This window comes from Struthio camelus, chromosome 19, assembly GCF_040807025.1.
Source record: "Struthio camelus isolate bStrCam1 chromosome 19, bStrCam1.hap1, whole genome shotgun sequence".
Lineage (NCBI taxonomy): Eukaryota > Metazoa > Chordata > Aves > Struthioniformes > Struthionidae > Struthio > Struthio camelus.
Window position 1 is genome coordinate 5007807 of NC_090960.1, and position 16099 is coordinate 5023905.

General features: G+C 44.2%; 2 protein-coding genes across 7 annotated transcripts in view; both read right to left on the bottom strand.

Annotated features, from left to right (window-relative positions):
• Window positions 1-6630, bottom strand: part of RHOT1 (ras homolog family member T1) — a 30290-nt gene extending 23660 nt beyond the window's left edge. Inside the window, exons 1-2 of one of the 6 annotated variants that reach the window (XM_068913404.1) lie at window positions 6444-6630; window positions 394-452 (exon numbers count right to left, since the gene is read on the bottom strand). In XM_068913404.1, the coding sequence (XP_068769505.1) occupies window positions 394-452; window positions 6444-6480 (96 nt within the window). In that variant the 5' untranslated portion in view covers window positions 6481-6630. Of the gene's footprint in view, window positions 1-393; window positions 453-1779; window positions 2004-6443 lie in introns of those variants that run through there. The other 5 variants (XM_068913402.1, XM_068913405.1, XM_068913400.1 and 2 more) reach the window with 5 other exon arrangements.
• Window positions 6631-7272: 642 nt separating this feature from the next.
• On the bottom strand, window positions 7273-15529 carry RNF135 (ring finger protein 135). The gene is made up of 6 exons (XM_009678934.2): window positions 14801-15529; window positions 13612-13698; window positions 12856-13059; window positions 11429-11588; window positions 9985-10086; window positions 7273-9098 (listed from the first exon to the last, which is right to left on the bottom strand). Exons 1-6 carry the CDS (start codon window positions 15149-15151, stop codon window positions 8563-8565), a joined length of 1440 nt encoding a protein of 479 aa, XP_009677229.2. The 5' UTR covers window positions 15152-15529; the 3' UTR covers window positions 7273-8562.
• Window positions 15530-16099: the final 570 nt, after the last annotated feature.

Here is a 16099-nt window from a genome sequence, read left to right on the forward strand (position 1 = left end):
TCAAAAATACAGCAGGTCTTGCCTCTTTCACCATCTTTCCATTTATGAGTCTCTAATGTTGAAACATGCTGCCAGTTGCTGCCAGTTCCGACCAGTTTCAATTGCTTAAGAAAATTAATGTTTCCTCGGCATCAAAAAATATGATTTTAATTAAGCATGTGAAAAACAAGAAAGCAATTTAGATAAAACTTGTATTCCTGATCTTTGCACAGAGATATATTTAAACTAACCTAAATCACTCTTCCAGGTTAAGTACTCATTGCAGTTTTAGATCTTTTTTTCTTTTTTTAAATAGAAAAGGTTATTTTAAAGTGGAGCCTATTAAGTTACTCTTTGGAAAAATTCGATAACAAGACAGGAATAACATTTAGAAAACAAATAAGGATACTCTACCTCTTCTGGAAATTCTTCACTGACAAGAGACATAATTAGTGATGTCTTCCCAACTCTGGCTGTAAAAGAATGAAAAACAAATATTAGATAATTTGGTTTTGTTACACTTAATAGTTGTATCCCATCTTAAAGCGGGAAATATTTTAAAAACATTTTCCAAGTGACCATGTTAAAAGTTCTTGTTTGTTGTTTAAACATACTGAATATGGATCCAAGTCATTCTCCCAAAATTCTTTTATTGTAAAACCCTAGGTTCCATTTCACCCTTCAACATTTTGTGAGAAAGAGAATAAAATCTTGTTCAGCCTTACAGAATAGAATTAGGATTTAACCTTAATGTAGAGTACTTAAGCAACAAAGCCAGCAAAAACAAACCAGAAATGCACAAATACAGCTTAACAGTTACAAAGAGAGCACACAGAGGGGAATTTAAGAATTAACTGTTTTATAGTATTCTTGATACCATAATCATGCCTCAGTCCCAAACTATCAATGATTAAGAGCTGGCTAGAAGAGATGGGTCTATCATCAACAGACAAAGTCTCCACAGACTAGTCTGACCAGTTGGGAAGTGCAACAAGATCATAGTCTGCTGTGATACAAATGAGCTGTTTCCTAAAAAAGTAAAAAATAAAACTTCTAGAGGGACAGGGTTTTTTTAATCCAAGAAGCAGAACAATACCAATACTCAACTCCGTACAAACAAACAGCTCAGTTCACCCTCAGAGTTAAGAATTCTGGCATCATAATTGGGTTTCCTGGCTTTGAGCATTTTTAATGTGCTCATTTTGAATTAAGTAACTTTTTTCAGGGTACCCCCATCCCTAAAGGCCCTCATCTGCCCACTTCCTGAAAGCGCTGAAAGATTGTTACTGCTTGAATTGTTTGTGACCCGTTTCTTTACAATAAAAATACCAAAACATAGATTCAAGTATTATCTGGGATTGTATAGCATTTTTGACAGCCCTCGATTCAAGCAAAAGCTATTTCACCCTGGTCAAATAGCATCTTCACTTCTGTGTGTGTTTTACTACCCAGACGCTGCTTGTAATCAGTCAGAACCGGGACCGCTGTTCCTACTGAAAGCAATATGAAATGCAATCTATTGACAGAAGCGGCTTTGTTGATATCACTGCATTTACACGTGCCTATTTAATTGTATATAAAACTAAATGCAAGAGGAAGAAAGAAACTAAGTCATAAGACTGATTGTTTTAGTGCAGAAAATTACTGAATTGATGTTCGAGTCAAAGTTCATTCAACTCAACCAAGTCTATTTCTGCTACAGTAACAAAGGGCCTTCTGACACCCAGAAACAAAAGCTTCTCTTCGTCACTGTAAGTTAAAGAGTACTTATAAAACTATGAAAAACAAAGAAAAAGTTACCCTGGAGAATGAGACTGTTGTTCTTCCTTAGGGAGAAAAGATGACCTTTCTTCCCCAGCGGTATCAGCTGAAGAGCAATAAGATCCAGGTTTCTCATGGTTGTGTTTTCATAAAAGACATTCATATGAGCCAAAACAATAATTTGCATTTCCAGGTACCCTCCTGTAGAGGCTACATCTTAAGTTTCATCCCGACACAACCAAGAGAGCTTTAAAAGGACTCTTGTTCCTTTGGACATGTACTTTTCTGATAGGCAAGTAAAACTCTCAGATAATTACAGAAAACGCATGAGCATATTTTGCATCTGACCAAGTCAACTTTCATTTGAGGTGGCACATCACGATGGCTTTCTAAATATAGAAATTCAGTTTATTATATGCGACTGAAAATAAATTAACATGGATAGCTGATTAGAAAAGATACCCTGAAGCTGAACAAGCTTTAACATACGCTTCCCACACTTACACAATAAACCTCAGAAAAAGGCAATTCTTCACTTTCATAAAATTATATAAATTAATAAAAGTTCATTACGGCAACCCACTCTTTATAAATAGCCCTTACATGCCACATGTGCTCAGTGGCAACCTGCCAAAAAAGAAAAAAAAAAACAAGCAAAAACCCCAAAACACACATGCGACTGTGCAAATAGGGAAGTACGGACAAATCCTCCCTCCCCCCAGTCCTGCAACTACCATCAAATCACCTGCCCATTTGATGTACTTTTTTATTTTTTCCAGGTAAGACTAACTCCTTTTGGAAATACAGGTTCAGTACAATAGAAGTGATTACAGTTTGCAGTACAAGGGTGTTAAGTTACAGTCTTTGCTCTTGAAGGTCCATAAATCAACAGTATCGCTCACATATACTGCTCAATACTAAGTTTTGTTGAGTTCAAACAGCACTCCTTTTTCCCCAAAATTAAAAGTCAGGCTGAACTTAGGGCTACCAAGATGATTAGAGGGCTGGAGCACCTCTCCTATGAAGAAAGACTGCAAGAGCTGGGCCTGTTCAGCCTGGAGAAGAGAAGATTGAGAGGCGATCTCATCAACGTGTACGAGTATCTGAAGGGGGAGTGTCAAGAGGATGAGGCCAGCCTCTTCTCCGTGGTGCCCAGCAACAGGACAAGAGGCAATGGGCACAAACTGAACCACAGGAAGTTCCATCTGAACCTGAGAAAAAAATTCTTCCCTGTGAGGGTGACTGAGCATTGGAACAGGTTGCCCAGAGAGGTGGTGGAGTCTCCTTCGCTGGAGATATTCAAAACCCGTCTGGATGTGATCCTGGGCAATCTGCTCTAGAGGACCCTGCTTGAGCAGGGAGGTTGGACTAGATGATCTCCAGAGGTCCCATCCAACCTAAACGATTCTGTGATTCTGTGAACTGATGCAATCTTCTAGTCATAATTACACTTGTAATTCTGGACTACACGTTACCTTTAGACATGGGATAAAATATATTTCTCTCCCCACTCCCTCCAAAGAAGGAAATAAAGTTAAAGCTAAACTAAACTATATTAAACTACATTTTTTTGAAAATTATGTTATGCTGATAAGCATAGCAAAGGAAACAGAGAAGAATGAAAAAATATTACAACTCCCCACACAAGAACTTTCACATGAATTGCCAGATTTCTCCAGCTACACTCTCGATACGTTCGTCAGATGCCAAAAAAATATCCATCTGGCCCAATAAGGCAATGTAAATGAAGTTTGTTCGGACAACCAGACAAAGCTATCAGGCTTTGGGTTTCCACTTTAAGCCAGAAGTTACACCTGCTTCTTTGATGCCAGACAAACAGCCCCAAACACGGCTAACATTATGCCAGCTTCTTAAACGCGTTCATGGCTTTGTCAAGTGGCCTCCAGTTCTCTTCACCACAACCGTCCAGAGCCCCGCGGCCTGTGGCAAAGCTGACACCTTTCTGTTAACATTCAATTAATATTCTTAACAGAAGTAGACAATAAAATTATTTATGGAGCAATAAGGCTGAAATATAAATGAAGAACTGTCCATGAGTATAAAATTAAGCAACAGGCAGGAAGCTGGAGCGACTAAAGGCAACTTGCACCCGACAAGTCAGATGGAGCTAGGAAGGACAGGACTTCCATGGACTACAGGACAAAGAAAACTTCCCATATGCACACGGCAGCATTCAAACCAAGTCCAAACTGTTCCTCTGGGAAAATTTCCCAGGAGTTTACTTTTGAGGTGTTCCAAGAAAACACATTACTGAAGGAACTTCGTTATGATGAAGTTTTTCCTGAACATTTAATTCAGAGGAAGCGTTCTAGTGTTGTTTCTATGATAGACCGTAGGCCGAAGTGTAGAGATGAGGTTTATTTTGCTTGAATCTAGGTCCGCCATTTACCTTTCCAATTCTGTTTATAGTCTTAGAAATAACAGCCTAAAACAGTAGCAACTGGGTAGGACGAAAAAGACAGCACAGCACTTTCTGATGATTACCCGGGCTTCTTTTTCCTCACATACAGAAGCCTTTTGGATCTTGCTGGGCAAAAATAGCATGTTAGACATTTTCAGAAAATTTTAGCGGCTATTAAAGATTGATGCTTGCACCCTGGATACTGAGACTACAACAGCCTTAAACCTAAAATGAAAACCACTGGGGAGGAGGAAAGCTTTGGAACAGGCTTACATCAAAAGGTCTCCCCATAGTGTTTCAGAGTCTGAAACTGACAGGCTGCTACTAAACTCTAGCAGGCATTGCATGGTCTAAATTAACTTGTTGTTTGAGACTACTAAACGTGTATAAGACATGCATGTAAAACACCACTAACAATATAACCGAAAAGTTCCACCAATGTGTAAAATAAATTTCTGCCTTCTGTTCATTACAATTCCAGTAAAAATATAACATAAAGACATGCACAAGCTCTGATGTGTGCATATACTGTATGTTCCCATCTTTAAAAAACTACACAGTAGATGGGAACGTACACAGTAGGACACATCGTGTGCCCAGCTGCCAAATCAAAACAAATCTTTGTTGCACCTCTAGGTAAACCACTGACCCGAACCAGTTCGGAACACACCAGTGTTATAAAGCGTGACTTTGAAATACTTTCTGAAATACTCCCTCTACAATGCACTAAGCACATGCTCGGGGTTAACAAGGGTTGGGGGAGGGCTTACTTTGTGGGGGAAGGGAACGAGTAGCTTTTCCTTACAGATCATTCCTTCCTTAAACATACAGCCAGCAGCTACAAAAATGCTAAGTCTGACATTTTGATAGTTCTTAATTCAAATGATTTTACATGGCTTCTTCTTCCTAGTCACTATTTAATTAGCTTTCTCTCTCTCTCTCTCTCTCTCTCTATATATATATACACACACACAAAATTCTATCATAGCAGCTATAAACAGAAGACCAACTGATTTTGACTATTTTAATATTAATATTTAATTAAATTATTAATAAAGTAACACACACTAAATCCAATTTTAAACAGAAATGTCTGCGAGTTATCAGTCTGTCCAATAATTATAATTCTAAAATGTGTATCCCTGAACTCATCACCAAAGAAAGTGAGGCAGACTAGATACGTTCTGAAAAGAATTCAGGTGTGTACTCAAATGCACAAACACATTTCTAAATAAATTGAGTCTTGTGAAATCGGTCAAATAGAAGTTTTACGAGTTCAACCCTCCCTCCCTGCATAGTAACGTCTTGTCAGATTCCCTTTAAAGAAGGCTTAGAGGATCTCTTCAGATAGTATAGACAGAGCTAACCCACACCATAATATAATTTCATGAACTGTACTAGAAATACGTTACATATTCAATTCACAGGGATGCTTTGTTAGCAGTACTATATTCTTAGTATAATCAGATGATTTTACTAATAACAGTTGGCAATTACTTTGTACTGTTTTCTTGCAAGGAACTTGAGAGCACTTTATGAAATAGTAAAGCAGAAGCTCCCTGTATCTTTGAAAGCGTCTCTGATTTGGGTACCTAAGTAAGAACTTAAGGGCATAATTTTAGGGACATATTAAAAAAAAAAAAAACATACACACAACTCCTTACAGCTCCAGCTTGCATATAAGCACATAGAGTTTACCCAAGGTCATGCAGCAAGTTAATGGCAGAAGCTAGGACACCGGGCTCCCAGGCCCTGTCCTAACCACAACGCCCACCTCACAACCGCCCGGAGCACACGCATCTGCCCACAGAAAGGTTTATGACTTCCAAACTCGGCACGTAAGACAGACTAAAGCTCAGCTGACAAAAAAAAAAAAGGGGGGGGGCGCGCTAGGCAGGCCGTGACCAGGCACGGGGCAGGAACCTCCTCCCGCTTTCACCTCCACGCAGCGCACCAAACCCGCAAGCAGCCTCCCGAGCCGGGCGCCCAGCGAGGGGGCCCCAAGCGGCCGGGAGCCCCCCGGGGCGGCCGGCGCCTCCCTCCCGCGGCCGCGAGCAAGCGCAGCGCGCTGACGGCGGCGGACAGGGCCAGCCCCCCCCCGGGCCCGCAGCCCTCCGCGCCGGGCCGCGCTCAGCGCCCCAAGGCGGCGGGTCCCGGGCCGGGCCGGGCCGGGCCCCCTTCGCGCCGCGCCGCGCAGCGCCGCTGACAGCCGGAGGCGCGGCCACAGCGGCCCCCCCGCCCTGACCCGCCGCTAGGCCGGCCCGAGCCCTCCCGCACTCACGTTCCCCCACCAGCAGGATCCTCACGTCCTTCTTCATAGCGGCGCTCGCTGGCCCCGGCGCGGGGCGGCTCACATGGGGTTGAGCGGGGGAAGCGGGGGCCGCCGCCGCGGCCTGCGATCCGCTCACGCCGCGGCCCCCTCCGCCCGCCCGCCCGCTCCCTCCCTCCCTCCGCTCCGCCGCCTCCTTCTCCTCCCCCTTCGCCCCGGCGCGGGCAACCTACGGCGGCGCGAGAGGGACAGCTTAGTGAGCGGGGGAGCGCGCGGGCAGCGCGCGCGCGCACGCGCGCCTGCGTGCGGCGGCGCGCGCTGCCCGCGCCCAACGGCTGCGCGGGGCGGCGAGGTCGCGCGCGCGGCCCTGAGGCGATGGCGCGCGCGGCCCCGAGGCGATGGGCGCGCGGCTGCACCCCGCGGCCGCCGAGGGCCTCGGCGGGGCCGCGGACACCTGCCTTGGGGGCCCTTCTTCCCCCGAGGGGACTTGTGCTCCTGCCTTCCTTGGGGCGATGACCGAGGCTTCGGGCATTGAGGAGCTGCGATCCGGCTTACGTCCGCTGGCAGTGGGACCGCACCCCACCCATATAAATAGTTCAAGCGAAGCAAAGCGCTCGCTTTCAAACTGTGTGGTCATTTATGAACAAACCATAACAAACGGCTACTTCTGGGCAGTACAGAATAACTACTTATTTGGGAAATCAGAGGTGGCCAGCGAGTTCATCATGCCGTTTCCAGACAGACCAGCCAACGACAACTCAGTCCTAACAAGAGGCAGCATCGTTAGCTAGGCGTTACGCTGTCATCGTTTTTCTCTTACACGCAAAGAGATCTGGACCTCAGTCTTACAGAACTTTATACACACACCTGTATACATCTTACAAACATGTGTTTTGGTCCAAAATGCTTCCAAATGACAGCGTTCAGTAGCAGTGAATGAGCGCAAACAGCAGCTTTGTCAAGGACTTCAAAGGTCATGTGACTCGGCTCAGCTAAATGAGCCAGCTGAATCCTGCGTGCCCTGTTCATGTGAAATTTCTCCTTTTTGTTGGATGATTCTGTACCCGAAAGCGTGCCTTACACCACCTTTAAGGTGCACTGGGGTGCCATCAACTTCCTGAAAAAGCTTTTGCTTCTTAGGAACTCTTTATTTTCAGTCTGCCTGCATGAAGCAGTGGTCCTCTTACAAATTCAGCAGAATTCAGCCAGAAGGTTTTGCAGCCTCTCAGCTCTGCCCCTTCACCCCTCATGGGTAACAGGGACCTCCCTACAGCCAGAGAGACTCTACAGACCAGGACAGAAACCTCCCCTGCACGCCGGGAAGGAAACACGCAGAACCCCTTGGTCCCTCAGGCCCTCTGGCAGGAAAAGACGATCCCTGCTATGACACAGTCCTGCCCTTCCTCTTTAAAAGAGCAATAGAATGAACACATGATTTATTAGCTGGTACAAACGTATTTGAAAATAGCTGCTTCCAAAAACATCCCCATGATCACAACCGCATGAGGACTGACATCCAGCCAGCCAGCCTGAGCTAGACTGAAACAAGATATAGTGCCTGTGAGACAGCAGGGAAGTCTCCCAGAACATCCTTCGTCAGGTCCTCAAATACATGGCCTGCTTCCTCTAGTTTAGCACCTACCCTAAAGACAAAGATTTTCATACAGGAGATCGCTAACATTCTTGCCCTCTGAGTATTCGCCACTCAAACAGACTTTTCTAAAGAAAGCACACTTCGCAGAACGAAATGGCACCATCTGTATTTTTTTAATCGGTGGAGGTCAATGAGGTCTATGTGGTCCAGGTGGGCTCTGTCCCCACCTCTGCGGCTGCTAAGAAGGAGAGCTTCCTTGCTAGGTGCAAGCTTGGGACTATTTAATGCTGATTAAGAAATCCACCTCACTCCCTCAGGGATGGTTACCACCCTTAACATACACTAGACTTGCTTTAATGAAGTATGGCTTGATCATAGCACAGCACAAGAGAAAGCAAAGTCGATCAAATATCAATTGCTGATTTCTAGGCAAGCCTGGGTAGCTATACTCCGTGGTAAATTCTCATGATAAACACTAGAGCTTTTATAGAAGCTCTGCCTGCAGTCAGGCAAAATTCTCACTTTCCTGAAATGGCCTTACCTCCTCTTTGTGTGACTTATAGTTAAAGATCCATTTTTATCTAGACAGTACAACCAGAAAGCAGGGTAAAGAGGATCTGAGGTATTGATTTCAAAAGTGTGCAAGAGCATTTCTTTGTCCGTGATGGAGTAAAATGAGACGGTCTTCTTTTGTAGCTCGAGGAAAACTCCAACCTTCAATGGTTTCTCCCTGTTTAATAATGTTTCTTGATCCCTATGCCATGCTGACAGCTGCTTTTTTGAACCTACCCATTCCACACACCAGGAATGCTCTGACCTTCCCAATTTATCTCTTTTACCAATCATTTCATGAGCAACTCCAACAGCCCATCCATCACTGTCCTTGGTAATTACTTCCCAATAGTGGCAGCCAGTAGAGAAGCTCTGGGAACACAGCACTTGGCTGATGCAGAATCTCTTGGGTGATGGTTCATAATCTGAGGGATAGCTGGAAACCATGACTTTCTTGTTCTGGGCTGTGATTACTAAGTGCTGATATATTCTTGTGAGATCAAAGGTCACATCATCTGCCCCTAGAAGAGAGAAAGGAAAATATTCACACCTGCAGGCAACAAGAAGATAGATCGCCTCAGTATTTACATGCATCCTACATAATGCTGGATGGGCAGTCCTTCTCAAGAACGGCAGTGAAACCCAATGATCACACAGTAAACCTTAACCAAAGCCCAGTCCTGAACATCAGTAAGAACTGTCAACCAAACACTAAAGACTCTATTCTGAGGCCAGTGCTCACTGAAAGGTTTAACAGACACAATCGAGTAAACATCCGTGAAAGACTCGTGGACTGCAACGAAAGGTGAAGGCACTTGACATCACACAGGATGGATTTGATTCTCAACCACAGTCTTGCAACAAAATTAGCCCTTTTGCCAGTAATAAATGGGACACTTTGCCTAAGAAAACTTACATAACCAGCAATTTACTGGGACATGTTTTTGCATGTTTTATCAGCAAAAACATTTGTTTCATGTTTAAGCTACAACTGTAGTACTATGCGTTGACCGTAAACGTAGTTCTGTAAAAATGATGCCGAATTCAGACATCAAATGTAGTCACTACAGCTTAACACAGTAAAGATCAGTAAGGGGCAGTAACTGCTCATACACCAACTCATAATCTGCAGCCAGCACAAGCTACAACACAGGCTTATATACCTCCATAAAACAGGTTTCTTACCCTTTTTATCTTGCCTGTGCAGTCAGGTATGGTATTACCTTATGCTGCAGTAACTGATTCATTCACAGTAACTTGATTGTGTTTCTAAGCTTCAGCTGAACAGCCAGATCTCCTGCTGATGTTTATAAGTACAGTTTTCTTCAGCAGATCCACAGTCATAGTGTTAATTTGTTTTCACTTAAATATCGTTCACTGAAGTGTCACGCTGGCTTGCATACTTACACTGAGAAAATTGGCTTGAAGTCCCTGGCTCTGGATTTTTAGCTGCAGACTCTGAAGATATTGAGCAAACCCTTGTCTCCTGATGTAAGTCTGGAGGTTGTTCTAAATATGAGAAAAGAAAGTGAGAAGGTGCTTCTTCAAAATGTAAATAGGAAGTATTTATGTTTCCAAAGCAAAACATAAAATATCGTAAAACTCGCTAGTGGTTCAAAACAAAAGTTCAAAACAAAATTGTGTAAATTACTGAAGGATGTGTAGGCAAACATCATTCATATACCTATTCATAAACCTATCAAAACACTGTATGCAGCAGCTGTACTCACTGTGGTCAGAATGGAGCAGTTAGAAGGTTAGATATGTAAAGCAGTTGGATGTCTTGCTGCCTTTCTGTATGCAGTCAGTTTCTTTCATAAAAGTGTTTAGAGTGGTCTTTTGTTTTTTTCTGAGCATGCCATGTTTCTTGTGTTACTCGCACAGGCATTTCACAAGCACCAAGTAATATCTGAGTCTGCCCACCAAAAAGCCTGACGTTCAGCCCTACAGCTTTGAGGACTGTTTCTAACTTTCTATGATACTGTAAGGCATATTTAGAAGACTTGTTTGCAGACACTTTCTGCTATAGTTACGTGATACATTGGCTTTGCCAGGAAAGCCAGCTTTAGAAGTTCCTGCCCTATGCCTCTGCTTACTGACTCCTCGGTTATGCTAGTAAAAATGATTGTGGAGCAAAGTTGTTTCAGCAACTCGATTGCTGAAATAATCCACTAAGAAAAATCTTAAGGTAAAAATACGATTAAGTAACTCAGGTTTTTGAGTGCTAGTGCTTGCAAAAGGCAAGTAGTAATGGAAAGGATGGTAAGGGGAGGTTTGCCCTTCAGTAGCAGTGGGGCTTTAGTTTAGTCTCAGTTGCTCTCAGAAATGTTCACTGGGCTTTCTAAAACAGACAAACTGTGATGGGAAGAGGAGAACTCCATAGCAAAGCCCAGACCAATTCCAGAAGGCTTTGCCGGGACACAGCTTTTGGTGAGAGGGAATTTTATGCCTAATCTTAGTAGAGACTTTGCTTTTAGACTACTCTGTATTTAGAAAACAATATTTATATGGGTTAAGTTTCATTCCCCATTTCTCATCTTCACGTCTATCAGTTCTTTTCTTTTGGGCCCCCGTTAAAGAAGTATAATGTAGTCAAGTTATCTACAAAACTGCAAGGGGGTTTAGAACAATATGCACACCTGTTTTCTCTGAAGTTTTTGGTTCGTTTTCCAATGTTACAGACCCATCTGTTTGTAAGAATGACTCTCCTACCAATCTTCAGTGTGGGGTCAAAGCAGTGTAAAAATTCAGCAGTCTCCCATGTAAGGGATTGAGTGAGGTGGAGAGGCCACATGCAGGACCTTGCTGGATCAACTCCCTCTAATAAAACGAGAGATTTCAAAAAACTCACCTGGTGGGAACTGCCCAGGGTATTTCTCCAAAAGTAACATTTCCAATTGTTTCTTAAGATCGTCTACAGCACTTGTGACAACGTTAATCTTCTCCTCAAGTATAATTTTATCTGTTGTTAAAGGTGAGCCTTTGTACCTATCTCTCTCAGGTAAGTTACCCTAATAACGACATAAAACAAGAATCAAGGCGGGGGAATGTAAACAATAGCAGTTATTTCATCTAGCACATCAGGTGATGCTCTAAAGCCAGAGTGGAGAAGCAGCAATGATCTTTCTAAAATCTTATTCTTTGTGTAGAGAGCTTCCTTTATAGACTATGTATTTGAGAGGAATAACTGGAAACCTTAGAGAAAATATGATCTTGATCAAGAATAAACTAATTTGTTTTCCCCATGAAAAGTAAGAATGGAATAATTTTTCTTAAATATATCTTAACTATATTACAATTTCCTTATATATATATATATGTGTTCATACATATACAATACATACGCCTCACAAACTTTCTTTCTCTTTTTAAGCTTTCTCCTTGTTCTAGGAACACAAATTCAAAGTTTTAAAATGAATTAGGATGAGATCTAGCACGCAATACGCAGAGAGTGGTAATCCTCAATTGCCTACATTTAGAAATTGTGGAAATCTACATCTGAGCTTGTCCTCTTAGTCTGCCTTTAGCCTGTGGAAAGAAACAGGCATTTTGAAGGCTTGATTCATCTCATCTGAAGATAGGCGTCCCAAGTAGGCCGGATGACTCATGCTCTAAAAGTACCTGTTTCTCTTAATTGCCTATAATGGGAGTCTAGATCAGATGTAAATATATTAAGTTGCACAAGATGAATTCCAATGGAGGCCTCTGCGCCTTGCCCTGGCAATCCACTTCTGTCTCCTTACGCTTCCATATCTGGTGAGCCCTACTCCAAATTCCCACTAGCTAATTAACATCATTAGTATTGTGTTCCACATCAGAATGGGCTCTGCAGAATTAAAAGTGCTCTTTGGAGAGCCCTTGACAGATTTTTTTACAAAAAAAAAAAAGTTACTAGAACATATTTAATGACTTTGTGAGTCCTTTAACTTGCATACATATATATTTTTCTGGAATATACAAATAAAAATATAATAAAGGATCTTAACCTCAGGTTTGACTCAGGACTGGATTTAAGCAAGTGCAGTCCCCACTTCATTCCAGCTCACTAACCTCCTCGGAACAAGTCTAGTTCTGAATTTGCATCTCTAGCCTATGCCTGTTCTAGTATTTTTTCCCCTCTGAATTTTCCACTCCAAACTTTCACTGGCAGCAGTAACGGTGGTAACTAGTGAGAATAGTGCAGTGGAGATCTGAAAGGGCTCTGTACATGTTCAGCCTTTTAAGAGATTTAGCTCAAGAGTTTCTACTTACATTCAGCCACCTCGTTTCATCACTTACCAGTCCTTTCTCCATTTGGGCTTTGATGTCTGTGAGCTTGTTCACTTCAACACAGAGCTGGTCAATAGTCTCTTCAATTTTCTGTTGCGTTGCTTGTTGCTCTTGTTCAATGAACATCAGTGTGTTTCTCTCCTGCCTTTCAATGTATTCCTTCATGCAACAGAAATCTTTAGTAATCTGGCTTTTGATCTGAAATGTATATTCCTGGAAGGCAGAAAACACGGAGTTTTTTGTGTTTGTAGAAAAGATGTGTGTAATATGAGAAGCTAGTGCTTCATCTAATGCACTTTGACTGACGTCTACAGACCAGTAGCAGCTGTCTTTATTTAAAGGAATAAAACATGTTTGCACTGTCCTGCATTGCTTGCAGTCGGATTTTGAGCATGTTACGGATCTTGACTGTTTTATGGCCAGCAGTCTTTGGTCAGCATCTTCGCAAAGATCAATATTCCCTCTTCATGCCTTGCCTTTTGCCTCTAAGGGTTCCAGAAGCATCCAGGCTGCTCCTGGGATAGGCAGAAAAAGACAACAACATGCAACTCCTGTGGCCCTTGCGCCAGCTAAGGCAGGGGTTAACGCAGCTGGTGCCATAGTCCACACTCAGCAGAAAAAAAAAAAAAAAGAGGTATGAGAGCAAAAGGAAACGAAAAGGAAATCCCTGCTTTGGGCTAGAAGGCTGCACTGGTGTCAGTCAGGTTCTCCAGGTGGATGTGGAAACAGAAGTTAACTGCAGTTAATGAACGTACACATCCATACCTTTGTTTTACTGAGATCCTCCCTCAAGAGGCGGATGGTCTCTTCAGTCATTTCCAGTTGCTTGGAGATCTCACTTATCTCTTCCTCCTTTAAAGTGACACATTGGACTGTTTATCTATATAACACTCAGAGAAAACATGACTACGTTATACAGCAGAGTAATAAAACCCCCTACATCATGGATATTAGCGATGCACTGACTGGTTCAAAGCGGGGTAGAGCTCACAATTAATTCTGAGTGTGAATAATCACAGCAAAGTCAACATTCAACAATTACATGTTCAAATGTCATTATGAGCTTAAGCCCTCTGCTTGACTGCAGAGATTGAAGATAACTGTCTTGTGTGTGTACGTATGTGCGTATAGTGCTAAAATAATGCGAGTCAATAGTCAGATTTTGCTCATCTCTTCCATCAAAATGTGGGAGTTGTTTAAAGTTTTTTTCTTTTTAAGCAGAGACGTAGATAATGAACCAGAGGCATTTTGTGCCGTTTGGCTAGGGGGAGCTGTAGCACCGTATAAATAATGTTATGTTTCAGTTAGCTGTCTCCAGCTAAGCCTGTGCAATAAATAACACCGCTTAAAGATGTTTATGAAAAGAGGAGGGAAAGAACAGACAGGGACTGGGATACAAAACAACTGAAGCAACGCTCTGTCTTCCAGGATGCTCAGCGCTCAAGGCGAGGGATACCACACGCTGGGATTACACTGTTTGCCCATTGCTAGTTTTAACTGGAGGAATAATAAGGCAATGGTGAAAAATGGAGACGGAAACGAAAGACAGTAACAGAGATGGAGAGAAAGAAAAAGAAAACAAGTGAAGATATATTTACAGACATCTAAAGTCTCTAGCCCTTCGGTGATCAACAGGTAGTGCTCCAGCATCCTCTCGTAGCACCCCTTTTGCATATATGCAGCCCTCTCAATGTGATACTGTTATGAGAATGCTAAACTGGCATGTGAAATGCAAAGTAGCCAGAAGGAAAAAAAAATGCAAGAAAACAGATGAAGTTAACTCAGTTCCAGCCTCATCCCCATTTTCACAGCCCTGCAGAAGGGTATCCCTGGGGGTTACTCTGGGCAGGAGCCCCAGGATCTCCTGGGGAGGTGAGGGCAGGAGCCCTGGGCTGTCCCTGCCTGTCCCAGGGGGCTGCCGCTAGCAGGATCCCCGGGCGGCCTCCGGCCATACCTTCACGGCTTCTCTCCGCCCTGCTGAGCGCTGGCCACCCCAGGCGCCAGCTCTGGCCGGTTCCGGTTCCTCCTCTTTCTCCCACTCTTTCTCCTTTTCCTCCCTGGGGACCAAGTTCACCAGAACGGCCAGCTCCCGGTTGGGCCGTAAGTCCTTCAGCTCAAAGCCTTCGCGGCAGAGCGGACAGCCGGCGCTCCTCTTCACCTTGCAGTAGTAGGTGGTGATGCAGGACCGGCAGAAGCTGTGGCTGCAGCCTGCGAGCCGCACGGGGTCGGTGAAGTACAGCAGGCAGCATGGGCACTTCAAGTCCAGCTTGGCCTGGAGCTGCCGGAGATCCACAGAGGCCGCCATGATCTCTGGCGTTTCAGTTTCGGTTCCCACAGGCGCCCCTCCTCCTGCCTTCCCAGAGGCTCCCTCTGTGTGCGAAAGCCAGGAGACGGCAATGGGATGGTGGGGACAGGGTATCCCCTCCGAGAGCGAAGGGAGAGAGCCAAGGACACCGCAGGATGGTGCCTCTCCTCTAACGCTGGCTCCACTGAGAGGCTGCTGTGCTGCGGTGGAGATGGGTCCACCCACACGGCTGGGCCCCACAGCTGGGCCGAGGCTGCCGAGCTCACCCCAGGCAGGCAGGATGGAGCAGAAACGGGCCGGGAGGCTCCCACAGACTCCAGGCCAAGACGCAGGGCGCAGCCGGAAAGTTCAGTGCCTGGCCCAGCACTCCCCTCTTCTGGCAGCTCTGGTCTATGAATTGGTTTGACTTAGAAAGGAACTGTCATGCAGAGCACTCTGTGATCCGGCCTTGACTTTTACTGACTCTGGCAAAAAAGTTGTCGCATCTGCACTATTTCACTTTCTCAGGGAGTTTCCTGGTTTTGTTAGAGAAGTCTCAGTAGAGTTGCTGACAGGGCTGGCCTACTGACCCGTCTGGGAGAGCAAGTAACACAGCTCAGTGGGACCAGCACAGCACCATCCAGGAAGTTTAGGCTACTGGGTGGCCTGCTCCCTACTGAGCATCATCCCCTGTTACTCAGGTGTGTAAAACCAAACCAAGACTGATACTCTTCCTCATACAAGTCAGCAGGTGCTTTGCTATTGATTTCGGTGGCTGCTGGATCAGATTGCTACAAGATTTGCTGAATCACCACAAACTGGAATTTGGGCTGTGTGGCGAGAATGGGAACACGGGAGTTTATGGGAGCGTATAAGCAAGCAAAACTCCTGCTGCAGATTGCTCAGGGTGAGATGGTGATGAGCTGGCTGAGACAGGCAGAATGAAGATCCAACTCAAATCATTTTTGC